Source organism: Equus asinus, chromosome 11 (assembly GCF_041296235.1).
Source record: "Equus asinus isolate D_3611 breed Donkey chromosome 11, EquAss-T2T_v2, whole genome shotgun sequence".
Classification (NCBI taxonomy): Eukaryota; Metazoa; Chordata; class Mammalia; order Perissodactyla; family Equidae; genus Equus; species Equus asinus.
Window position 1 is genome coordinate 33182395 of NC_091800.1, and position 26634 is coordinate 33209028.

A 26634-nucleotide genomic window follows, 5' to 3' on the forward strand; every position below is an offset into this window, starting at 1 on the left:
CCATTCCTCCTCAGCCATATCTGCCAAGTAGCACTGTCAGCCCTATTACTAGGAGAGTAACTTATTGGTAATTGGACTACATCAGCAGCCTGATTTGTACTAGAAGGTAGAAATCATTATGCTGCTTCATGCCCAATGACCGCTTACTGAAAACAGATTGAAAAGGGTGTGAAGACCTGCTTTTCAGAATGTCAATGAAAGCCCTTCCCCACAAGTCTGGTTTATCTTTGACCATATTTTCCTTTTTATCCTAATGCTCTTTTCCTGAAGGTGACTCTTAATATAGGGCAGCCACCTGTTAATCACATGCCAGCACATACTGTAGATAAGGAATTTTCTATGAGCCACCACATTGAGGTTTATATTGTTTACTCTCAGGTGGATTCCATTATGTGTCCTGTTTTCTTTTTTTGTTTGTTTTTATCTCAGAACTCCAGGGGTACATTTACAAGACTGGGAGGAACAATACAGTCTAAGAACAGTTGAGGAATTCTGTACAAATAACAGAGAAAAACTTTATTTTAGTCAATGACTTGATTAAAAGGAACTCAAATGTACAATTGAGATCTTTAACAAATTGTAAGTTTTCATGTGTATTTCAAAATAGCTTGGGAAGGAAGTCTTATAAGCAGGCCTTCTGGGCAAAGCAAAGCAGATAAAAAATAGCAAGTAATAAAGGATGATTATGACATTTTTAGACTTAAACTACCTTTTCAGTACCTTTGAACATTCTGGATAAAGTTCTGTTTAAAGCTATTAAAAAGTATTCTGTTAAAAGTCTTGAATAACATCGCTCAGATTGAGTATAAAATACTTCGTGGTCCCTTGAGCATCAAGATGCTTCATACTTTGCTTGTCTCAAGTTAAAACTTACTTGACAGCACGTGGTATATGAAGTGATTTCACACCATGCCCAAGATGCGGGCCACCCACCAGCTACACGGCATGACAACTCTGCAGACCGAACGACAACCTTGATAATTATAAGGCCATGGATAATAGCCTCCCAGGGGTTCACAGATCTTCTGGCAGTGGGTGTAGCTCCGCCTACACTCTATACAGCAGATTCCTTCGTGATCCAGTCTCGGGTCGAATGTCATGCCTTCCCCTTCCTGCTGCTGTGAAATAAAAGAGCATTATTCGTGTTTTCTTCATAATGAGAAGTTTATAGCATGCACGTTATTTTTAAATAAGATCCTGAATGTTTCACTGCTACAAGAAATCAGCATATTTTCTGTAAGGAGATTTCCGCCTTAAAACCTCATAATTCAGAATTCCTTCTCACATCAAGGGACTTCATCTACCTAATCTGTCCCTGGCAGGAAGGTTTTTTTTTTTTAATGTTACGGTGAAGTTTCCCCATACCTTTAATGAGCCATGGTTACCACTCAGTAGTGACTCAACTTGTTTTAAATAGGAAAACAGCATGATTCAAAAGTAGCATTTCTGCCACTGCTGATTTTAAGTCAGCGGAACACTGGTGCCTTCTTGTAGGGCTTCCAGCGCTCTTGAGAGCACATTTTGAAACTCACTGATCTAAGCTAACGGATTGCTATTCCAGTTGCAGTGGGTGAAAACGTCATCCATTTAGCTTCCACTGCCTTTGTTTCAACATAAGGGGGTTGTCACACTCAGGAAAAGACGACATATAATGTGGAAAAATTCAAGACCGTAAACTTTACCTTCTAGTTTGTATGTGCCATAATTATAGTTACATAAACACCTACAAAACCCTCCATTGTCACTGCTGGAAAGATCACAGAACTGGAAGGAACTTGCCCCCTGTCAAATTTATGAATCTGGTTTTCTTTTTCATGGAATTCTAGGGCTGTAGATTCTGTATCCTCTTTAATAGGGCATTGGATTACATTGTCATGAAGTCCTTATTGCTGATGTAAATTCTTTGTTCGATTTCAGCCTCTTTCCTGGAAGAAGCTGAACAGAGAGATGCAACACCAAACACAAACTGAACCTAAGCGACCCCAGCACCTTTTCTGGTGTACAAAAAGAATCTCAATTTTTCAGGGAGGGGGGTGGAGGGCTTTTTATTATGACCAATTTCAAACATACTGGAAAGCAGAGAAAATTGTGTACTCAACATCTAGATTTGACAGTTGCTAACTTTTGTCCAATTTGATTTTGTTTGGCTGAAGTATTTAAAATTTTGAAGTGAAGTTCAAGAGAATTGAAGGGAGGCATTATGACACTTCACCCATAAATACATTAGAATGCACCTCCAAAATGGAGTGTTTTCCTAAACAACTACACTGCCATTACCACACCTAACAAAATTAGCAATTCCTTAACACCGTCTGGTACAGCCTGTGTTCAAATATTGTCATCAAAATATTTGGTGTCTTACTCTCACACCATTATTCTTTTATTCAGCCTCCCCCGCTCCCCCGCCCCCGTATCTCTTGAAGTAAGTTCATCTGGGACAGCAAAAATAAAAACCACCTCATTAATTGTAGCTGACTCTTCCCGGTAGCGGGGAGTCCCAAAGCCTATTGAGGCCTTTCCTCATCTGAGAGTTCAGCAAAGGTTTGTTAAGATTAAAAAATTGGGAGGAAATCTCAGGTTGTTGCCCTACGGTATTTCCTTACAAGGGACATGGGAAGGACTGAGATCAGGAGGAGGGGTTTCTGCTTAAAGCTCAACACTGTAACAAAGGGAAAAACTGGTACATCTAGAGTTTTTCAAGGAATAGAGATGACTCAAGTCTGGAAGCAAGGCGAAGTCCCGTCCTGCCCTTCTGTAAAGGGGCTGATGCCCTCGTCCCTAGAAACAGATTCAGTTAGCCCAGCTACCTGCGGAAAAAACTAGATTAAATTTTGTTTCCCTGTTCAGATTTTATTTCTTTTGTAATTATTATTTGAGTTTTAGTGAATGAAGTACCATAGTCCTGGATTTTCTGATAAGCTTTGGGTTATTTAGAAAATGCTTTTTGCTCTAAATCTTTTTAAAATATATTAGTCTAAAATGATAAACCAGAAAATATATTTGTAACACATGAAACAATATAGGGCTGAATAGGCCTCATAGGAAAAAAAATACACATGACTTATTTGTGTATGAAAAGATGCTCGACCCTACACATAATTAAAGACAGGCAAGATAAAACAACCTGGAGATACAATTTTACACCCAAGAGACTGGTTAAGATTTTTTAAAAGTGATAACAAGTTACTTGTTTCATCACCATTTGAAGATGTGTAGCTGGTGTAATTCCTCAGAAGACAGTTTGGTGTCCTCCATTGAAGTATGAAATTCCCATCTACTTGGACCCATCAGACCCATGCATCAGTGTTTGTGCTACAGCCATACTCCCACATGTGTACAAGAGGTCTCATAAGGCTGATAGCCAACTAACATGGAGAAAGTTAATGCTAACTATATGCCAAGCCCTGTCTAACAGCTTCACCTGCATTTCCTCATTTACTCCTTCCCATAACCCTATGAGGCATGTACAAGGTGTATATTAACAGAATTCGTAACAGCAAAAGACAGGAAAATAACTTAATGTCCCTCAAAGCATAACTGGTTAAGTTTCTGTACAAATATCCACACAATGGAATACAGTGTAGCCATTAAAATGAATGAGGTGGATCTAGGTAGGAGATACAGAAAAATCTCCAAAATACTGTATTGTAACTGGAAAGAAAGCAAGATATCAAAGTTTTGTATGCTCTTTTGTGTTAAAAATACGTGTGTGCATGTGTGGGAGTGTACTTTCTTATGCAAAGAAACTGGGCAGCCAGCCATTGTTAATAGGTTGTCCTGGGGAGGCTGGCTGAGGTAGAAGGGAAACTCACTTGGTACTCTTTTATACTTCGTTTAAAATGTACATGCACGTATTATTTTTTCAGTTAAAACATTAGGTACAAATAAATGCTGTTTTTCTTCTTTCACTCCATGAAAAACACAGTAATGGTAAGTAATATTTCATTGAGGATTTGAGAAGTTGTTAGCACATCAGTGTCATCCTTGCACCAGTTCTCAATGTCACCTCTAGGTGAGTCTGTCTGCCGACTGGACTGAGAGCCCCCGAGGGCAAAGTTACTCTTGACTGTGTGCACAGGGCCTGGGGAAGAGCAGATTCTCAACGAGTGTCTGTGGAACGTATGAATAAAGTGGATATGGAGGGGGAAAGACAATCCTTTCATTCTGTGTGTTGCCTCCAGGGCACACTTGGAAACATTTTTAAATAAATTCCTGATGCGAATTTGTCTTTTTGGATTTGCCTGTGACTCAAAAAGAGGAGAGCACAGAAAACTACTTTGAATAAAGGTTACAACCAATCAGGATTTTACACTACAGAGGTAGTGCTTAAGTTTAATGCTTAATTTATAAACCTTGCAACAAACGAGATACTTTTTTAGTAAGTCTCAGTTGAATACTAAATGCTTGTTTGAAAGCTCAAGTAGAAACACCACCAGTTCAGTGTTAGGTTCAATGCATTCGTCTGAGCACGTCATGGAAACGCCAGTACGCACGTGGTAAGGGTTGTCTGGATTGAAGGGGCCTGAATCCTCTTGAACACCGGGTCTCGTTTCGTTGTTTGGTCTTCCTGGGGCTGGGTTGCCCTGTGGTCCACTCTGTGGTCTTTTTGTGGTATTTGTAACAATTTTTCTTGCCAATTCTCTTCTTTCTCTCTGGAGTTCTGCAAAAAAAAAATTGCTGTAAGTTATTTCTTTATTTGAATAATTAAGTTCTGTACAGGGTGAAAAACATAAAAAACGGCTATCAAAACACATACATGACTAGATACTGTTTAAATTTGTATTCATGATTTTTGTAAAATGTGGCATGTTTCAGAGTCTCGGGTTAGGAGTTAAACATACAGATAACTCAAGTTTTGGTTTATAATCCTATTGACATGGATATTGTAAGATAGCTGACAAAAATCCATTCTCAATCCTCTTTTCCTTTTCCTGCCCCTGCCATACAGCTTGTGGAAGGAAAATACCACTCATTTCCCTAGCCTCCCTTGCAATTAGGAGTGACCAGACGAGACATTTCTGCCCAGTGAGACATAAGCAGAATATGCTAGTGCAGTTTCTGGGAAAACTTTTGCTTTCTTGGTAAAGAGGACAGATATGTCTTCCTTTCTTGAATGCGGATATGATATCTGTTAGCCCACTTGTGACTGGAAGTGATAGACACAAGGATAATCAGCCAGCATGGTATGGGTAGCAAAATGGTAAGACAGAAGGAGACTTGATGATATCACTGAGTAGCTGATAATGCCAGAAACCCATCTTGAGACTCCTGGCTATATGAAAAAAGTCACCTTGTATTTGTTGAAACCACTGATGATCAGGTATTCTGTTACTTCCAGCCTTGTGCATTCCTAATAGATTGACTATACTATGAAGCTTTATGGTTTTAGGGGCTTTATTATCTTGGTTGATTCTTTTAAAACTCCTATGGGATAGAAAAAGTAGGTGCTTTTATACATGAGGGCATTAAGGCTTAGAAAGGCCAAATGACTTGGCCAAGATTGCAGAATGGGTGGCAAAGAAAGGAGCTGAACGTGAATTTCTCTGGCTTCCAGCCCAGTGCTCTGGTTCACCACACTGCCTCACAGGTCCTGCAGCATGACCTATGGCTGCTGAGTAACAAAAATGGAAAGTACCACACAGTGTGAGCTTCGGTGTCTCTCTCAGTCTCAGTTTCTTCCTCCGTAAAATGGGGATGATAATAGTATCTAATTATCAGGGCAGTGATAGAATTAATGAAAAACTCTGTCTAAGGGTTTTAGCAGAGAGTTTAGCATATATTAAGCACTCAAATATTCGGTAGTGGTGATGATCTCATGCTGGGTCATTTATGAGGACTGAGATGTGCTTTGCAGCCACAGATAGCTTCCAGACAGCTGCTTGGTTTCTGAGGCATCAGGGAGACCTGGATTCAAATCTCAACACCCCTTCTTTCAACTAACCAAATGAGCTCAGGCAAGTTATTTAATCTCTGTGAACCCCAGTTTCTTCATCTATAGAAAGGGACTATTAGTAGTGACCTGGACTACTTGTCCAGATTAAATGAGCACAGGATGGAGAGCTCTAGCACAGGCACAGCTCAGCAGACACCAGCTTTCGCCCTTCCCTCTGACTTTGCCCAGCCACCATTCACAGTGTCTCTGATAAGACAGCTGCATGATGCTGGTGACCTGCCCACTTGAGCCAAGGCAGACTGCTGGACACTGGAGTTTGGGGGCTTTTATTAGAATTAGGTGGTGAGGCAGCCAGGCATCCTCGGGGGGGGGGGGGGAGTTATTTTCTTGATTTTATTATAAAATGTGACTGCATTTATGAGAGATTGGGAAAAAAAATCTTTTCTTTTTTTTTTTTGCTGAGGAAGATTCACCCTGAGCTAACATCCATGCCAATCTTCCTCTGTTTTGTATGTGGGTTGCCACCACAGCATGGCTGACGAGTGGTATAGGTCTGCACCCAGGATTCAAACCTGTGAACCCGGGCCATGAAACAGAGCATGCCAAACTTAACCACTATGCCTCAGGGCCGGCCCCAAATCCTTCATTTTTAATGTGTATGATATCCCATCCTATGGCTATATCAACAGTTATTTAATCCTTTTCAAATCTGGGGGCATTTAGGTGATTTCCACTTTTCTGGTGTTGTACGTAATATATGTAATTCTGCTGTGGATGTTGTGATAACTGAATGCTTGAGATGTGGTCATGCTGTTGGACTGTAAAGAACTAAGCCACATCTTTGATGTAGGGAACAAGCTCTTTCCCAAAGGGTGAAGGTGCTCATTCTGTCAGTCATCCTAGCACTGCCAACAGCACTGTCTTCCCGTCCCCACCCCCAACCCCTTGCCCTGCTCTATTATTTTCCCATAGCACCTTGTATCGTACCATACAATTTTCTTATTTAAATTTAGTGCTTATTTACTGTCTCCCCTTGCTACAATATAAAATTCCTCGAGGGCATGGATTCTTGTCTATTCACCAATTTATCCCAAGTGCCCAGAACAAGTAAATGGCACATAATAAGCCTTCAATAAATGTTTGCTGAATGAATGAATGAACTCTCTGGGTAAGAGACTTGTCCTCAGATAGAAAGTGCTTAGGGAGAGCTCTCCATGAAGCAGACTTTTGTCTTTGACTGGACAAGGTGACAAGATACTGGAGAAGTAGTTCCCGGGTAGTGGAAAGCAAGGAGGCTCATTCCACGTGGAGGAAGTGAGGCATCAAAGGTGAGAACTTGGCAAGTGGCCACAGGATTGTGAGTTTCGAGCACCCACTAGGGCAAGAGCAGGGATGGCAAAAGCCACAGCCCGTTTAGCTGCCCACTCCCCGGCCCCTACATTGTGGCAGATACTGCTCATGGGACTCTTTCTTTTTCTTTTTTTTTTTTGAGGAAGATTAGCCCTGAGCTATTACTGCCAATCCTCCTCTTTTTGCTGAGGAAGACTGGCCCTGAGCTAACATCCATGCCCATCTTCCTCTACTTTATACGTGGGACGCCTACCACAGCATGGCTTTTTGCCAAGTGGTGCCATGTCCGAACCCAGGATCCAAACCGGAGAACCCCGGGCGCCCGAGAAGCGGAACGTGCGCAGCTAACCACTGTGCCACCGGGCCAGCCCCTGGACTCTTTCTTCTTGAGCCTGTATGTGGCCTCAGGATCCTTCTCAACTCACTCTTCCAGATAGCCACTACCAGTGTCTTATACACTGAATCCCGTCTGGCCTGCCTGGGCTAGAAAGTAACTATCTTATCCAAGCTTTGAGATGGAATAAGACTTGTGCCAACTGTAGGAAGAAGTTAGCCATGGCTGAATGAGAAGCCTAGACTTTCTAAGCCTGGTGAGGTTTTTGAAAAAATTGCAGCCAGTTATCTCCGGAACTTTTTTCATCTTGACAAACTGAAGCTCTGCTCCCTTTAAACCATATCCGCCCACTGCCCCCTCCTGAGCCTTGTGGTTTTAATGCCTGCATTTTCTTTATTTCCATGGTGCTCTCTCTCGGTGTCCAATAAAATCTTTCAGAAAGTGTAGTCTATCTCAGCTGTGCTAGGAGAAAGGCCTTTTTTTCCACACCTGAGCCAGAGTACCAGGTGGGCCTCTGGGCGGCCAGTGGGGTGACTGTGGTGGAAATCAAGAGTGAGAGCAGCCCTGGGGACGGGGAAACTCAGGGGAAGGAGCCTGGCCTGCGCGGTTCACCTGCCCTTCAGCACCCAGAAATAGTGGAAGGTGTGCTCCAGCCTGGGTCTGAACCCCAGGGACCCTTCATTTATTCTCACCGGACTTGGAAGCTAATGCTTGAGCCTTGAACTTAAGGAATCCCAACCCATACCCACAGCAGCTTTTTTGGTATGTGTGTGAGGAAGAGTGGCCCTGAGCGAACATCTGTTGCCCATCATCTTCCTCTGTTTTACGTGGGATGCCACCACAATGTGGCTTGACAAGCAGTGCCAGGTCCAAGCCCGGGATCCAAACTTGGGAACCCCAGGTCACCGAAGTGGAGCGTGAACTTAACCACTATGCCACCGGGCTGGCCCCAGCCCACAGCAGCTTTTGGCTGTCCCATAATTCTAGGTTTCAACATAATAAAGATTTGGCGGTATGACAGCTTCTTAGTCCCTGAATTCTCTGCCTTAGGAATAAAAAAATGTAAAATTGGAAAGTGCAAACAACAGATTAAGAGGCAGAGCAGAAGGAAGCGGGAATATCATAAAGAAAGACCACAGGTAGTACAGTGGTTTCTGGCTCCCGATCTGCTTCCTGTTAACCCTGCTGCTCCATCCCTTCCCTTTAACATTCGCGGCTGTCATTTTCCTTCTCTTTGATCTCTCATGCCCATTCCTGAGACACTGCAACAGTGTGACACGCATCCTGATTTATCTTCCTTGTTACACGCTCAGGCCTGTGGAGGGGCTCACAGGAGCCTCATGCAAACCAGGAGAATTCCAAGCAGCCATTAAGAGAATTTAAAATGTTACCTTTTGGATACGTTGGTTTAAGCCAGAAAATAGGAAGGTCACCACAGAGTTCTAAGACTTTAGAACTCAAGAAGCTGTTGTCCTTCACAGGGTGGTCTACAGCCACCCAGATAAGAGAATTTTCTTCATATTTAACTGGCATGATCTTGCCTTCCTGTAAGCAAAAATGAGATACACTGAGCAAAGAGGACAGTGGAACATGCTGCATATGGAGATTCACGTGTTGGTAAAAGATTACTTCGCCTTATGAAAACTTAATGAGAATTCTGTATGTAGGTCTATGTGCGTGCACACACACACACACACACTTTAAGGTTCTCATCTCTTCTCTTTGTAGCTCTCTTAACAATATTCACGCCCTCATGTTGCCCTGCCTTTGGATAGCTGGAATATGTGAATACGAGTGTCCTCAGTGGAAGTGAAAATTACTTGATACCAAGTTTGAGATTTAGGTTAACCTGATGCTTTTGATCAAAGATGTTTTTGAGGAAAAGCAATTGAACGGGCCTGGAATGCTATAAAGGACAGAGGAAGCCTTCACTTGAAGCGAAAATCCTTTGGGGTTTTGTTCTGCAGCCTCCCAACAACAATGGAAAAAGTGATTGGTTCTTTAATGTCTTCAAAGTCTTACTTAACATAAACCATTTCTACATTTCCCAGCTATAACAAAACATGTCTCAGATGTCCCTCGCATCAAGCACACCACTGAGATTTCAAAGCTAAACCCTGGATTTTCTTCTACAGCGAGATACTGAGAATGGTTTGATAACCCAGGAGAAAAATTTATTTTGCCAGGTTGTTCCTTTCATGTACTTACTAGTTTGCAATAGGTTGGAGAAATGAAAATGTTTTCTCCGTATTTTTAGCTAAAAGCAGCATTTCATTTACGCCTTCTCCCTCAGGCTTATGGCTGCATTAAAACAACTGAAAGTTATTGGAGGAAGCTAATGCCCAGGTAATCCAGTTATTTACCTTAAATTAAATGGCTCCATCCAGGAAATGAATGCTCTTTGGGTATAGTAGCTTTCTAAAATTATACAAAACTGATGAAAAATGTATGAGAGCAAGTGGTGCATAAATCTACCCCATCATAGTCTAAAGGGTGTGGGCAAAGAGTGGGATGATGGGGATGATACATATATATACATGCGTCCCACAAGCTAGGAATGTTAAAGAAACTGGTGGCATATACTTTCAGTTGCCTGCCCAGTCTCCACCTCTCTCCTGTTCCTTGCAACATAATCCTGCTTCTGTTTGAGGCAGCAATGTGCCTGGCCCCAGGAGAGACACTCGCTTTCTCAGACTCTCCAGCTAGCGGTGCCCGTGTGACCAGTTCTAGACAGTGAGCTCCATGCTGATGTATGTTGGCGGGCTGAGAAGCCTTCTGCTTTTTCTGCTTGAAGGGAAGTCACGGTTGGCACTGCTCAACCTCTTCCTGACTTCCCTACTTGAATGCATGGTAGATGTTTGGAGCTGGAAGGAAAGGGCAAAAAATCAGAGATGCTGGCCCCTGAGCCACTGCTTGCAGCCACCTACCTCCACAGTGCTTACTATGGAGAAAAACAAATCCTTGTTTGTTTAAGACACTCTAAGTGTAGTTTTCTGCGACTGACAGCCAAAAACATTCCTAATGTACACAAACATATTGTGTGAATTTGGTTTTCTCCACCACAGAATCCACCATGCACAATATAAACAACTAAAACACAAGACAAATAATTCGGCTCTATGGCCTAAGGAAAGAATCAGACGCAGACCAAGATTTAAATAGAAAAGTATTGGGGCCGGCCTGGTGGTGCAGTGGATAAGTTCCGTAGCCCAGGGTTCACCAGTTTGGATCCCAGGTGTGGACCTACACACCACTTGGCAAGCCATGCTGTGGTGGGCATCCCACATATAAAGCAGAGGAAGATGGGCACAGATGTTAGCTCAGGGCCAGTCTTCCTCAGCAAAAAGAGGAGGATTGTCGGCAGATGTTAGCTCAGGGTTAATCTTCCTTAAAAAAATAAATAAAATTAAAAAAATACAAAAGTATTCGCCACTGTGAATTATTTCTGTATTCAAAAAATTATTTTGAATTATTTGAAATAGTGAAAAATTGAAGATACCTGAAGTTTTTGAGAACGTAAGACTTAAAATTATGATATGATGAAATATAACACATCCATTATAATGTACATTTGAGAAGAACTAAAGCGAAAATAATAAGAATGTACAACAGTATCACTTCAATTATGAAAAGAATATCACACACACTTGCATATGATGGAAATTCACCAAAACATTAACCTGAGCTATCTGTGGGGTGTGCAATTTGGGCAATTTCCTTCTCTACTCTTTTATGTAGTTCCCAAATTTTCTACGTTGACAAAGTATTGTTTTTAAAAATCAGAAAAAAAAGACGTGTTTTTTAAAAACCCAGAAAATGTACCGCAAACTTCTGATTAGCTCTCAGTCAGCTATGGTTGGGGAGTTGGCTCCTTTGGAAGGCAGGAGAGCAGAACCAGGTCTACGGCCACTTACGGGGAAACGTCGAGGATTATAGTTCACTGAGGCTTCATAATAGAAACAGAGTGATATGACTGCACAAAAAAGGTAACGCAATAAGAGAAGTTTAAGTTCAAGAACAAAGGAGGTATAGGTCCGTTTTTATCCTCTGTACTAGTGGAGTCACACTGAGAGCGTGGCTCTCCGCTCTGAACGGCTCAGCTCAGGAGGAACAACTGGAACAGGATCAGAGGGAGAATGACTGGAAACCATCCCACAGGACGAATGGTTGGGGAAACTGGGAGTAGAAAAGAAAACTGAGGACAAGACTGCCAGCTTTAGAAACGCACAGGCTGCTGTTTAGCTTTTGTTTTGTTTTGTTTTGAGATGCTTCCTGCTGGTGCTCCCATGAGGGCAAACAATTGGGCAGTTTCCAGGCACCTTTCTTACCCTTATTTTCCCTCTTTTGCCTTGAGGGACCTGATGCTTGCTTCACCTCCCTCTCAGGGATACTGGAAGGATCAAAGATGATCATAATAAAATTAATAATTATAGCAGCAGCCATCCATTATCTAGTAGGTTCTAGACCCATGGAGACAGTTTACACACCCCTAGTTTGTAAATGACAAAACTGAGGCTCAAAGAATTGAAGCCAAATCCACAGCAAGTGTCAGAGCTGGGATTTGAACCCACATTCTTCTGACTCCAAAGTCCATTTTCTTTCCACCATACCCTGCCGCAACTCCAATGGAAGATGATAATGAATGTGACCACTTCATAAGCCCTAATGTATCAAATAAATGGAACATTACTGTTAAACATAGTTTTAGAACTGTGTGTGCACTTCTTAAACTTTTATAAAATTAAGACCAAAGGCAAGCTATTAATAATAAATGGAAGAATTATGTTTTTAAAACCTCACAGGTTTGACACATAGAAAAGGAATTCGATATATATTGAGTAGCTTCATTGGGCTGAACTTGAACCAATGGGAAGAAATTGTAGGGGGAGCCATGTCAGCTCCCCCTGTAGGGCAAAACAATTAGAACTACCTCCCAAGAAGTTGCCTGACACACAGAGAAGAGAGCACCTGTCGCTGATTTCCAGCAGAGGCTGGGTGATCAGCTGTCAAGGATTTTCAGGAGGGATTTTCACATTGAGTGGAACTGAGGCTAGAAGGCTCCTGAGGCCCCTTTAATGAAGATTCTATCACGTGAAGTCCTTCATGTTGTCTTAATCACTGATGAGGTAGTTCCCTAACATCAGGCAAATAAGGCCATAGGAAGACCAAGCCCCTTTATGCACTTAAAATATGGTTTTCCAAAACCTTTAAATCTACTACATCATGTAAGAATGCTCACTTGGAACCAACCAGGAGGACCAAAATAGTTTAATTCCTTTGGCAGAGAAGACATAGAGCTTATGTTCTGGTCACGAACCTATCCAGGAACTAGAGACAGAAAGGGTTACACCTTCAAACAATGTCTGCCAACCTCTGTTGAGGTCTGGAGCATGCTGGTACCCACCAGTTCGGAGGAGATGCTCTGTTTGGTCACGGTGCCCACCTCAGGAACGCGAGCCTTCACCTGGGCTTTGATGTAGCACTTCTCTCCTCCAGCAAAACGGATTCCTGTGATGCCCTGGGAGAATAAAAGTTTATCCATCCATCTATCCATCCGTTCATTTATTCAGTGTATTGAGTGTCTACTGCAAGCCAGGCACTGCTCGGGTCCTGGGTCTAGGAATGAATAAACAGATGGAATCTACCCTCATGGAGCGTATCTTTTAGCGTTATTTACCAAAAACAAAAAAGAGATAAGGTCAGGTGGTGATAAGTGTTATGGAGAAAAATAAAGCAGAATGCAAGATAGGAATGACAGGGAATAGTACTTTAGACCTGTGGTCAGCCTCTACCAGGGGGTGGCATTGGAGCAGAGAAGGGCTAGGTTAATTGCTCCACTGATCCCGCAAACTCAAAGGAAACACCATCTTTCCTATGCAGCTTTCTCTGACCATCCCAGTCTAAGCAGGCTCTTCTCCCTCTGACTTCCCAGAAGCCCTCACGTCTTCCTCCCTCATTTGGTGCTTAGTTTTCAGTGTTTATATGGTAGTTCCTTGTGAGTGTCATCCCCTTACTCAGTTATAAGCTTCCTGACATCGGTATTTGAATCTTTTCTTTTTTTCTTTTTGGTGATCCCACAAAGGTTCTCAAAAGAGGCTGGTCCAATTAATTCCATGAATTCGGATTTTTCCTAAGTTACCGAGCCCAGAGTAAATAGTAATGCTTTCTGTAACACAAGGAGCTGAGCTTTGCTCCTAGGCCTTTCGCAAACACTTGGATATTTTGTCTTTCTCCCCTGTGAGGTATAAACAGTGTCTCCTCCTCATCTGCCTAGGGACCAGCCTCAAGGGAGACCTCATCCGCAAGGCTCCCGTCTTGGCTGACAGCTCGGCACTGATTCACCCACAAAGCGCATCAGGTGCGACAGCAGGTTCTGTCCCGAGAGTGTTTACTTTCACCCTGCTGCTTAATTTCATCAGTAGCGAGTGGCCAAAAACAGTATTAAAGGTCTACACATTTTATGCCGTAATAATGTAGACACTAACAGAAATCTGAACATCTCAACTTGTCAATCTTCTCTTGAGTTGAGACAAACGTCGGGAAGACACAGAACCAGTTCCAGTGTCAATGCCAGGAAGTGAGGGAAGAAAAGCATTTGTAAATCTAGGGGTCCTGGCTCAGGATTCAGCCTTCTTTTGTGTGTGTGTGTGAGGAAGATTGGCTCTGAGCTAACATCTATTGCCAATCTTCCTCTTTTTGCTTAAGGAAGATGGTCCCTGAGCTAACATCTGTGCCAATCTTCCTCTATGTTGTATATGGGATGCCACCTCAGCACGGCTCGAGGAGCAGTGTGTAGGTCTGTGCCCAGGATCCAAACCTGCGAACCCCAGGCCACCGACGTAGAGTGCACCAACTTAACCACTACACCACCAGGCCGGCCCAGATTCAGCTCTCTTAAATGAAGAACGAAATTAAATGTAAGTCATTCTTGAGGACATTCAGGGAGAGTTACATGACATGTAACCTCAGAGCCAGGAGCCCTTCAAAAGCTGGTGGGTGACAAAGCAGAGAATGGAGAAGGAAAGGCTCGTTCTTCCTAAAGCTCATTATGTGCCTTGCGGCCTAACTGACCACGTACACAGATGTAGCACACTTCACGTATTTCTCCCAGAGTCACCTCTCACTCGGGGAGGCTGGGGTGGGGGGCATCAACCCTGCTTACAGAGGAGGAACCCCAGGCTTCCTGCAGAGCTTCTGACTCACTGCATTAAGATCACCTGGAGAGATTTTAAAAACAGATGCCTGGGTCTCTCCTCAGAGATTTCCATTTAATTGGCCTGGGGCAGCGCCCAGACACTAGTATGCTTAAAAGATCCTCATGAGTTTATAATGTACAGCCAGGGGTGAAGACCACCAGTTTAGGGAGAAAGGAACTTGTTCAGGGAAACAGTTTTTAAATGACTGAAACAGCCTGCTATAGACTGTTTGTATCCTCCCAATATTCATATGTTGAAACCTAACCTCCCCCACAAAGAGATGGTATTTGGAGGCGAGCCTTGGGGAAGGTCAAAAGGGTGGAGGCCTCATGAATAAGATTAGTGCCCTTGTAAAAAGGGACCTCAGAGAGCTCCCTCACGCCTTCTGCCATGTGGGGACGCAGTGAGAAGACAGCTGTCTGAACCAGGAAGTGGGCCCTCACTAGACACCCAATCTGCTGGCACCTTTATGGTGGACTTTGCAGCCTCCAGAACTGTGAGAGATAAATTTCTGCTGTTTAGAAGTCGCCCAGTCTATGGTAATTTGTTACAGCAGCCAGACTGGACTAACACACAGCCTTGGGACCCAAGTTTCTTCTGTACCAGTGTCTCACAAACTTTCCCTTGCATCAAAATCACCTGGAGGCCTTGCTAAATAAAGCAGAGTGTTGGCCCCCGCCCCAGCGTTTCTGATTCAGTCGATCTGGAGTGGGAGCTAAACTTTGCATTTCTAACAAGCTCTTAGGTGATGCTGCTGCTGGTGGCCTAAGGGGGACACTCTGAGAACCACTGCTCTCTGCTCTCCCCTGAAGGCCTGCTCCTCCTACTCTGCAGGTAAGGTTAGAGCTCATGGTTTGAAAAACAAAAGGCAGGAGAGGGAGATTGCTGCCCCCTCTTAACTTCACACCCTCAGATCCCTGAAATGTGAGATACAAGAGAGGAAAAACCAGATAACCATTACCATGGCCCCAAAGGAGAGAGCGGCTCTACTGAAGGATTCACAGCTCTGAGTGTGCATCTAGTATTGACTTAGTTCTGACAGTCTACACGCTGCAAAGAGAACGGAAACCCCACGGGGCTGGGTCCTGTGGGGAGGAATTCACACGTATTAACCACCCTGTCTAGCTACAAATCCATATCAAGCAGCCAGATAGATTAAGAGATTAAACAGAGGGGAGGAAAAAGCACAAGGAAGCCAAGAAACCTCCTGTTTTTTTCTTTTTGCAAACAAACAAGGCCTTAGAAGCTGGTGATAATGAAGAAATTTGCTGACAAAGGTAATGAGTGAAGGGTCCAATGATCTGACATTCTTTTATGGAGAATCAGATATTCTTGTTTTAGCCGCACATTTTTTTTGTTTGTTTTTTTGAGGAAGATTAGCCCTGACCTAACTACTGCCAGTCCTCCTCTTTTTTGCTGAGGAAGCCTGGTCCTGAGCTAACATCCATGCCCATCTTCCTTTACTTTATATGTGGGGCGCCTACCACAGCGTGGCATGCCAAGCGCTGCCATGTCCGCACCCGGGATCTGAACCAGCGAACCCCGGGCCGCCAAGAAGTAGAACGTGCGAACTTAACCGCTGCGCCACGTGGCCAGCCCCTAGCCACATATTTTTTCTTTCTGGGGGATCTCATCTATTTCTGTAGCTTAAACTAGAAGTTCCCAAGGAGGGTGAGGAGGCTTTCCCCCAACGGGGCGCTTTAGAAATCCTTAAGGGAGTTTTCCATTGTCACAAAGATTAGGGGCTCTCCGGCCCTTTATGGGGCAGGGCCCAGGGATGCCAGGTCCTGACGAGCCTGGGGAAGCCCTGAAGAACTAACTGCCTGGTCCTCGTTAAAAACCTGATTGTGAGTGTCTGTGCCCAGAACCTAACAGTTTTACATAGAAACACAAAGTGATCTTTGGCATACTTTTAACGTACCGCAAATTTCCTAGGAAAGCAATTACTAGAGAAATTAGAGAAAATGATCCTTGTGTTTCACTGTTTGAGAAAATTACCTGATATTTAATTCGTCAACACACACTTAGATCAGTCTGCACTTTAGGCTGTGGCACTGACAGTGATTGAAGCCAGCACACGACTTGATGGTGTCTCTGAGTGCATCAGGCTGAGCATTTACATATTGAAGCTTGAATTTTATCATAAATTACTTTCATTCTATTTTTCCTTTATGTTATAGTTGGGGGTTACACTGATTTTTGAAATCAATAACCTACCTACCTACCAGGTAAGGTTATGCTATCCTTTTTTTCCCTCCAGCTTTTTAAAAATTTCAAATATTCACGAAGTTAAAAGAATTGTATAGCAAACACTTGTATAGACCCACAGGTTTATTCTATCTTTAATTTCTAGCCAGGATTTTTGTTATATAAATGGGTCATTAGGTGTGAGAGGGTTGGCTTAAGCCACCAACACTGATGCTTTTGAGGGTATAACTTTCTAGAATGTAACTATGAACTAACCCAGTATTTGCATTTCTCAGGGTATCAGGGTATGCCTTGGCTATTAATCTCCACTTGTCCTTATTGTGTTCAGAGTCGATCGCAATCTCTCCCCTACTACAAAACCCCACCGTAGTAGCCCCACCTTGAATCAAGTCTGCCTCGCCTCCGTTAACAAGGGTCCTGAGTCATTGTTCTTTAACAGTACAGAGTCTGGAGCCCTCTGTTCAGTGCTATTCCCCTTCAGCAGGTTTTTTCCCACTAGTTCTACTAAAATCTTGGTGGGGTCCTGGGTTAACAGGGGAGACTGTTTCCTCACAATTCAGAACCTTCCCTAATCTGGCCCCACTGCATCACCATTCTCCTCGCTCCCCCACCTTTGGCTGCACTGGGCTACTTAGACCCCTGGAGCAGGCCTGCCATTTGTATTCAGTGTTCTTCCCTGGGCTTGGAAAGCTCCGCCCTTCTTCTCTGCCGGTTGAAATCCTAATCATTCTCCAAGACCTGATTCAGCTGTTGCCCCTTCTGCAACACCTGCTCCCACCCTCTATCCGGCAGCGACTGCCTCCCCTCTGTGCTCCGCAGCCCTCTGTTCATAGCTTTTGAGAAAACAAGTGTCACTCATCTTTGCCTCCCCCATGCTTGACACTGTCGCTTGCACACAGTAGGCCTCAATAAACACTGATCGAATTTGAATGACAGTTTAAAATACAGGAGAAAGTAATAGTGCAGGTACCATGGCGGCTGATTCATGTGTTTTCAAAAGCTCAGGCTGGTTTAAACCCATAAAAGGCTCTATCCATCAAAAAAGTGTTCTACTCACCAGTTCTGACTTAGAGAAATGTGGAAGCTATCAAAGAGAATTGATCAGTTTAAAAAATATTTGTGGCCCTGTTGGCCTATGAGAACAAAACACAATCAATACCATTATTAGAACCAGAGGATTATAAAACAGAAATATAGGTTTGGGATTAAAATATTTTAGAAGTATTTTCATGATACAAGCACATCTTGAGAGAGACGGATCTTTTCTTCATCTGTGCAGCCACCTTTGCGTATCTTGATATTGTGGCACGTTAGAGGCATTCAGTTTTGTTCTGCAGTGAATGATGTGTGTGTGGGAGCCACATTTTACAATTTTATATTGAGCAGGACAAGGAAAAAAATGCTTTTACCTTGTCCTGGGTCTTGCAGTAAAAGCCTTTAATAGGTCCAGAGAAATGATCCTTGTGCACTGACTAGAACCATTTGCAAAGTGATGACTAAATGAAGAGCAGCTGGGCACACGCAGGGCTGCAGAGCCCGTCCCCAGGGCATAGCCCACTCTGAACATAGCCAGTCCTCATGATGATCAACTAAGATCTAACATCAGTGGGGCGCTAACGTCTGTTTGCTATTCAAAAAGACTTGTGAGGTGTGTTTTGGTATCAACAAGGGGAGTTCTTTCATTCAAATGAAAAGCATCTCTAGTTTCCTATCAATCAGAGGAAAACAGGTCGATGAGATGTTTGTAGGCCAACAAACTATCAGAAGACACATTATTTTCACGAGCTGTTTTTCATTATGAAATCTCACCTACTTTACGTACAGAAGCAACAGGAGACCCCAAGGAATGATACCTCTTCCTCATCTCAGAACACGGAAGAGAGTGAGATACTTATGTTGGCCAACAGGAAAACAGGCCTGGGTGATCCTTTGTGTTGTAGATGTACACTGAAGCATCGATATATAGCTTAATGTCTCAAATTGCCTGTGGATTGAATTTTTGAAAACAAACATGTTTGCCCTTTTCACAGGAGAATCGAATATTTTATCTGTAATAGGCCAGGGTCAGAAAACATGATATAAAAGAGGAATTTCTCCATGATAATTTTCTGGATTAAATGGGAAATCTGAAGAACTGAAAAAGCACGCAAATAGATTCCACCTGTTGTTGATGAGATTATTAGTTTATTGAAATTTCCCTCCTCTCTCTGTAAGTTCAAAATTCAGACCTTGCAACATTCTAAGATAGTTTCTGCTTTTTATTCACCGTGTTACAGAAAGCTGCTTGGAAAGAAATAGCTCTTTCAAGTCTTTCTGCCAAGACTTGATATAGTTTCAAGAAGAACCTGTTCTTTTCCATGCCGAGGGGTTGTTTTTTTCCTTTTGATAATATAAAAGACAAAGTGTGGTCCTTTTTCAGAGAGAATATGTGGCATGATGTATGTGGGTTAGTGGCTCTATGTCTGCTATAAAGCATGGTTACCATTTGGGTGTGTGTGAGAGATGCTACTGCTCCCTGAATTGGAAAAGTCTCCCAGGCTTGCCTGGTTACACTCTCCAAATGCATGAAATATACTTACATTCTGGAAATCATTAACTTCAATTGCTTCTTCAGCTCCACTTCCCATTTTAAAGGTCTCCAAGTTGTTCCCAGCATCTATTTCCATTGACCCATCTTGTAATTTCCCATTGATACTCATGGTATAATGGACATTGTAAATCTGGAAAGTGAACATGAGAGTTAGTGATGCTTTCCTTTTAGAGCAATTCAGGGCTTATCTTTAGACCTCCAGTATATGAGATAGCCTTCATATTTGTCAGAGATATACTGAATCATCCTTAATAGTAAAACATTTACATATGAGGACTTCATCCATATACCAATCACTTAATACAATGATGTCTTTAAAAATATCTTAAAAGTAAAAGCTTTCATAGTGTCTGATACCAATTCAAATAGCTCAGTGATTCGCAATCCTAGCTGTGTATAGAAGCATCTGAGTAGAATCTCCAGCTCTCATGCCTGGGTTTCCCCCTGGACCAATCAAATCAGAACCTGTGGGAGTGGAGCTGGGGCACAGATCTTTCTTTTTCTAAAGGTCAATCCTACTTTGCGGCCAGAGTTGAAACCTATGGATGGATAAATGGAAACTGAGAAGGCAGAGGGTTAACTGGCTGTTAACTGAACACATCTGCAGTGGCACCTCAGTTGGAAGGTTCCTTTTAATCCTTTGGTCAAGATTTGGCAGGGAACGTAGTACATAGTAAGGACTGCAGACAGGGCTAGGATATGCCTGATATAGAGTGGGATCTGTAGAGAGCAAGGTCAATGTGCACATCTGTTTCAGCTCACAATGGGAGTTACTCATTTTAATGACTCTATGGGACAGGCATATGGTGTTGTACGGCATTGTGTTAGGACGTTTGGGGGGAGAAGGGGGAGAGTCTTGGCATCGTAGAAGAGGACTGGTCCAGGAAGCAGAAGAACAGGTGGCCACGCCTCTTACATCTGGGTCTTGGGAGTGGCCTTCAGAGTGAAACGAAGAAGCTGGACCTCATAGGTGGTTTTCATTTATGTCCTTAGAGCTCTGAAGTTTCACAGAGGTGGCCCAGAGGTGAGGGTGGCAGAGCAGGTGGGACTGTGGAGCTCTTTTCTCCCCTGTCCACCCACAGCTTAACCAGAGAGGCTTGGCTTCTTATTTGTTTTATGTGTTGGATTTCTGAGTAAAATCTTAAGAAAAATTCTGCTGTTAAAAAATTTTTTTTTAAAGTTTAAAAATTTAAATTAGATGATCCAAAGGGCTCTCTTCGTTTAGACATCTTGTTACTACACTAATTTAAAAAATAATTCACCCACTGCTCCTGGTCAGTGTGTGGCTGCCCTGCTAGAACTTTCTCTGTGTTGGGGATAGTAGATGGATTTCTTTTCTTTTTTCTTTTCTTTCCTTCTTTTTCTGACTTAGAGTCATATGTGTATATATAATATCTTAGATGATATATATATAAAAACTTTAAAGGGGAGGAAATGAGAACTGATGAAAGACACTCGCTACGTAGTGTCAGGTCAGAGGTCAGAACTGCAAACAGCTCAGATTCAAGTGTGATTTTCTCCCTCATTATGAAGAATGACTGCTACGTGGACACACACTGGAAAAAGTATCTGTTGTTATTGGATCATTAGCTGCAGAAAACTCATTATTACAAGACCCACAGAGCACTGTTTTATTTTGTCAACAGACATGTAGAAATGGCTTTGCTGGCTAATACCCTTTAAGGCAAAAGCCTTCATTAAGCGGAACAGAAAATCTCGGCATCCAGCTTCAGCTCAACCATCTCTCAGCAGCCATCCTTCCCTCGGATGGAGGAATTTAGATTCCTGCGGTATACTGTCCCCGGGCTTGTCTGATCATAAGAACCACTTCTGGGGGTTCTGATTTAGTGGAGCTGGAGCAGAGCCCACCAATCTGTTTTCATTTTGCACCTCAGGTGGGTCTTATGATCAGCCAAGTTTGGGAAACCTGTTTTCTTTGGCTGAGCCAGTGCTTTCTGCAGGTAAGGTTTAGAAAGCAGACTCTGTTCTGTCCCCATGCTCTCCGAGCAGCCACTATTCACATGGGTTAATTATGCCTGTCAAAACGAGCATGGCAGATAACACTTGTGTGAGTTCCTGCTGGCACAAGCATCCTTCACTCAAGCAACAAGAGGCTCTTTTATTTTTTTGAAAGCATGGCACATAAGCTTTTACTAGTAAAGCAGTGCAAAATTTAAGAAATTAACTGTTTCCAAACTCTTAGCAGGTCTTAAGGAGACAAGATTGTTAACACTGGAAGAGTGGCTTTGGGTCCTAATCCCACTTTCCTCCACCACCACCTTCCTCACAACAAAAGCTTCCTAACTAGGTATGGGTATACAGCATCCTTTGTAATGTAGCTTTAGCCCATCCTTTATAAGCGGTACACGGTCTGCATGGGGCAGCAGTGAGAGGTCTGTGTTCTCCTGAAGCGACTGGGGTGGGGGTGGTAAACACTCTGAAGTTATTTCCAAAGTACTGGGCCCCAAGCTCAGAAGGAGGCTGGGCTAGTGGAGCAGTAATCACATTATCTGCTCTAAATTGCTGGAGCTGTTAGCACCTTAGGCTATTTCTATCCAAGTATAATGAAATGTATTATTTGCCAAAATTCTGCTCAATATGGTGCCTTTTACAGCCAAGGATATTTGCAAATGAGTTTCTAATAAGGGTTCTATAAGATTAATTACATAATGTTTGGGACAATGTCTAGAAAAATCAGTCTGAGAATAAAGGCCCCAAGCAATGATCTCTCTTATTCCCCCATCCCACAGGGTAGGGTTGTCAGTTATCTCACAGTGGTGGGAATTTCCCATATTTCAATGCCTTGTTCCATTTACGATAATGGGGATGAAATATGGCCTTAATATTTGAGCCCAATCACTTGTCCCCCAATATTAGCACTCCGATGCTTCACAGTCTTCCAGCTGACTTGGAGTAAGCTTGTCCTAAGGGAATTTACCCATATGAAAGGGATACGAGGTGAATTACAGCTGGTTCTCCTCTATAAACCAATAGGAGGAGCAGAGGCATGGATAATCCCCAGGGAGTCCACTGGCTGGGCATGTCTTTCTGTTTGACAGTGACTTACCTTTTTGATTATGCTTTGTTTGGGCTATTCAGATTTGAATTCAGGGAAAGCAGACCTGTGCATATGTTATGCATCGATGGTGCGAAATTTACTCTATTTAGTATTTTGTGATTTGTTTTTCAGACTTAATATGGATCAGCATTGAATATTTGGGGAGTTAAAAAAAAACCAAACTACCACGATTTTCTTCATTCTCCTGCCTGTATAGGAAATAGCAATAACTTCGATCGTGGGCAATAAAATGTGATTCACTATTCCTCTGTATTCTCAGAATTTAATACCACTCTCTTGAACCAGATAGCCAACCACCTTGCAGTAAAGTCAAAGACGTGAAAAAACGGAGCCCTGCTTATTCAGTATGATCTTTCCATCTCTCTTTCCAGAAGCTTGTTAGTTAACTGTGTTGGCCTTGAATAATTAAATACCATATGGGATTCATTTTAACATATATCATGACCAAAATCTTTACCAAAAAAAAAAGCAAAGCTATTTTTATCCCCAAATGACCTATACCACTGAGGTTTTGTCATCTAAAAGATAACATTTACATTCGAATACCATAACCATCTAAACTCTGCTATTAATGGAGATGTGGATATTGAAATTATTCTCATGTTCAGATTTGCTGCTTTCAAATATGAGCATCTGGCCCGGCTTCTATATTTAAAACATAAATACATTAAGGCACTTTTCAAATATACACAAAATACGGTGCGATTCTGATCTTACAAATTGATGCTTGTAACTTTGATATAGTCTCTAAAACAGACTCAGTGCCTAACGGCATGCTTATCTACATTAGGTATTTGAGTTAGAAATACAAATTATGCAGTGACTGCAGAAGACGTGATGTGTAAAATGGCTGAATTGCTTTCAGCACCGTTTTCTCTAAGTACTGGAATTTCTTCACGCTTTGAATTTCATGGTGGGAGAGAGGGGGAAAAACAGCAGTCAGAGATCCTCTGAGGGTAGTGATTAAGAAACAGCCCTTTGTGTGCACCCTGGAGATGGAATTCTTTCCCATTAGTCAGAATAATCTTATACCAGGCCTGGCAATGGTCATCAAGATAAAATGCCCCCCTTTACATAGGGGAACAAAACAAATTCTGCTCAGTCAGTTAGAAGCGCTTTTATACTCCTAGAGAGCCAGCGGAACTTTAAAATAGATAGTTGCATACAGAAAAAGTAGGCCAGCCGTTGGTGAAACATTTACCATTAAATCACGTGTGACTAGGCCAGAATTGATTTTTAAAGAGATTTGTCACCTTTAAGGAGGTTAGACCTTTTTATTTCCCTTAGAGCAAGAGAGAAGGGAGCATTAAGGAACAGGTACCACGCAACGAACAAACAAAAACTCCTGAAAGGTCAAATTTGTCCCCACTGCTGGGTCTGAATATTCCTCCACCATCTTTGTCCCAGGTTCTTAGAATTAACAGCCTTTCTCAGTTGGGAGAGGCCTTACAGTTGCTTTTCTTCTCTAAGGATAAGTAGTTGCATTTCTTCTCTAAGGATGAGTAAACCGAGGCCAGAAGGTGACGTGCCTTACCTATGGTCCCACAACTGCCTAGAGGGGGCGCCAGGTTGAGATCGGCCGAAAACGGCTTTCCTTGAACCGTTCACTGCATTTTTCCGCTACCTTACGTTTTAATATTTTCCCTTAAAACCTTGACTGGCTTTTCTACAAAGTTGCCCATGAGCAGAGAGCAGCCTAGCGGAGGTGGATGGAAGAAGGCAGACGTGCCCCACCCGGGAGACCCTAGAGGAAAGCAGAAGCTGGGGCGAGGGGGCGCTCTGGCTCCACCTAGGGAGGAACATGCGGGTGACAGAGGGGACCCCGCCACTCCGCGCGCCTCCCCGGCTCCGCGCACCTCTCCGCCCTGCGCAGCCCGACTCGGGTCCGCACCGCGCGCGCCGCCTTCCGGACTTACGTGATTGTCGCTCCCCTTCCAGAAGTAGAAGGCCCCGATGGCCCCGAACAGCAGCAGCACCGCCCCCGAAATGAGGACCACGGCTCCGGCCTTGAGCAGCCGCGCGGGGCTGGAGGGCTTCACGGTCACCGTGGCGTACGCCTGCGGGCGGGGGCCGAGAGGACCGGTCACCTCTGCGCCGCCCGTGCCGGCGGTCCCCGCGCAGCGCCCCTAGGGACTCAAGGGTCGGGGCGGGAAACAGCTCGCCCTGGGCTCCTTAGGGCGCCCCCTTTCGCCGCGCTCCTCCCGCGGGTCCCCGGTACTCAGGCGCGGAGGTGCACTCTCCGCCGGCCCCAGGACGGTCCCTGCTGACTCCCTTTTCACCCTCCCCTTCACACCCGTCTATGCATCCCGTGCTCCCTGCACACGCACACACGTGGGGCGCCCCCACCCCCATATTTGGGCGCCCAAATTTGCTCCCACATTTCTGGCACAAATCCTGACCCCAGAGAGTGGTTTGGAACACCCACACGAAGCCTGGGCCCTGAGTGTGGACTAACCTGGCAGCAGGACTGGGGACCCTGGGCGGTACTCACCGGGGGACTGCAAAACTCGACGTTGTCGGGCCCCACCAGGGCGATGGGAACTTTGTCCGAGCTCTCCGTCATGGCTGCGGCGGGAGGAGCGAGTCACCCGGAGGCTCCGTGCGCGCCCTGGGCTCTGTCCTGCTGCCCCGATATGCTGGGCATTTCAACGCCACACACGCGCGCGCACACACACCGTGCCCCGTCCCGCCCGGGCCAGCCCAGCGGTCCCCACCCCTTCCAGGGTCCCCACCCCTTCCTCACCTCTCTCCTCCCTTCCCTCTCCCGCCCGGAGCAGCAGTGTGAGCTCGTCCTGCGTTCCAGATGCGCCCCCTTCTCGCTCACTCTTGTCTTCGGGCCCCCCAAAAGCATGTTGGCAAACCTGAGTGTGACGGTGGGGATGAGGGGGAGGGGAATGGGTAGACCAGGGATGCTGAGTTCTGCGACCCCAAGAAATGCTCAACTCCCAGGACTCTTCCCACCATGCAGGGATCTTAGAATGTCAGACGGCTCTGCTGTGACACCCAGCTGAGGACCCGTTTCCTGCCTTTGTATGCGTGTTGGGGGGGGGGGGGCTGGTGGAACTGGATGGAGAGGAGAGCCAGGTTGTGTTGGCACACAGGGGACACTGGTTGAAGTTTGCCGGGGTTTTCACCGACCTGACGTTGCTGGATGGCCCCTGGACTAGAGCATGGGGTAGGATAGCCCTCGGCCAGGTGTCCCTAGGAGGCCTAGGTGGAGTGTACAGCCCAGCAAAGATGAAAGCCAAGCAGAGTGGGCTGAGGGAAGGAGTTGAGGAGCCCAGAGTAAGAGTGCCTTCTGCTTGGTTGACTAAGTAAGTTAAACAAACAAACAAAACCAACACTGGCAACACCCCCTCCCCCCCAAAATGCTATGTCCAAAGGAATCACTGAAATTGATATATTTTTTAAAAAAAGCAAAACAAGGGAGAGTTTTTTTTCACTTTTGGAAATGCCATCTGCAGTACTAGGAGCCATGGTACCTCGTTTGGAGCCAGGCTTCATTAATTCGTACTGAGTCCTCTGCTGAGGAGTAAGTGGGGGTGGGAGTCATATTGCAAAGGATTATAGAGGGACTAAAAATATTTGCATATTTTGCAACACCATATCATGGATAAGGAACTAGTTTTCTTGTATAGAGAGTTCCTAGGAATCATTAAAAGACCAACAATGTAATAGAAAAATGGGCGAAGGATAGGAACAGACAATCCACAGAGGGAGAAATTCAAATGGCTCTTAAACATGAGAAAAATGCTTCACTGCATTCATAAAAAGAAATGCAAATTAAAAGTATTCTTTTTCACCTATCAGAATGGCAAAAATAAAACACTTGTTAAAACCATCTGTTGGAGAGTAGGAGGGGAAGCGAGGCCCTTCCATGTTTTGTTGTGGGTGGGTGAATTGGTATAACTTTTATGGAGAGCAATTTAATTCCAAAAGGCAAAGCACAATTTCATTTCTGTGGATTTATCCCACAGATGCACT

At 44.0% G+C, this 26634-nt stretch overlaps 1 protein-coding gene across 2 annotated transcripts; it reads right to left on the bottom strand.

Moving 5' to 3' along the window:
* Nucleotides 1-354: 354 nt before the first annotated feature.
* CNMD (chondromodulin) lies at nt 355-25333 on the bottom strand. Of its 2 annotated transcripts, none has more exons than XM_014854857.3 (7): nt 25142-25333; nt 24567-24707; nt 19561-19701; nt 12982-13095; nt 8969-9122; nt 4494-4660; nt 355-1118 (listed from the first exon to the last, which is right to left on the bottom strand). In XM_014854857.3, exons 1-7 carry the CDS (start codon nt 25211-25213, stop codon nt 903-905), a joined length of 1005 nt encoding a protein of 334 aa, XP_014710343.2. In that variant the 5' UTR covers nt 25214-25333; the 3' UTR covers nt 355-902. The 2 variants fall into 2 exon arrangements, with proteins under 2 accessions (XP_014710343.2, XP_014710344.2); XM_014854858.3 differs by having other exon boundaries at nt 493-1115.
* Between the last annotated feature and the right edge of the window lie 1301 nt (nt 25334-26634).

Coding starts and splice junctions, on each gene's coding strand:
- CNMD (XM_014854857.3), bottom strand. CDS start 25,213: ATGACGGAGAGCTCGGACAAAGTTCCCATCGCCCTGGTGGGGCCCGAC. Junction 19,702..24,566: donor GGAAGGGGAGCGACAATCAC/GTAAGTCCGGAA, acceptor TTCACTTTCCAG/ATTTACAATGTCCATTATAC. Junction 13,096..19,560: donor AAGTTAATGATTTCCAGAAT/GTAAGTATATTT, acceptor TTATTCTCCCAG/GGCATCACAGGAATCCGTTT.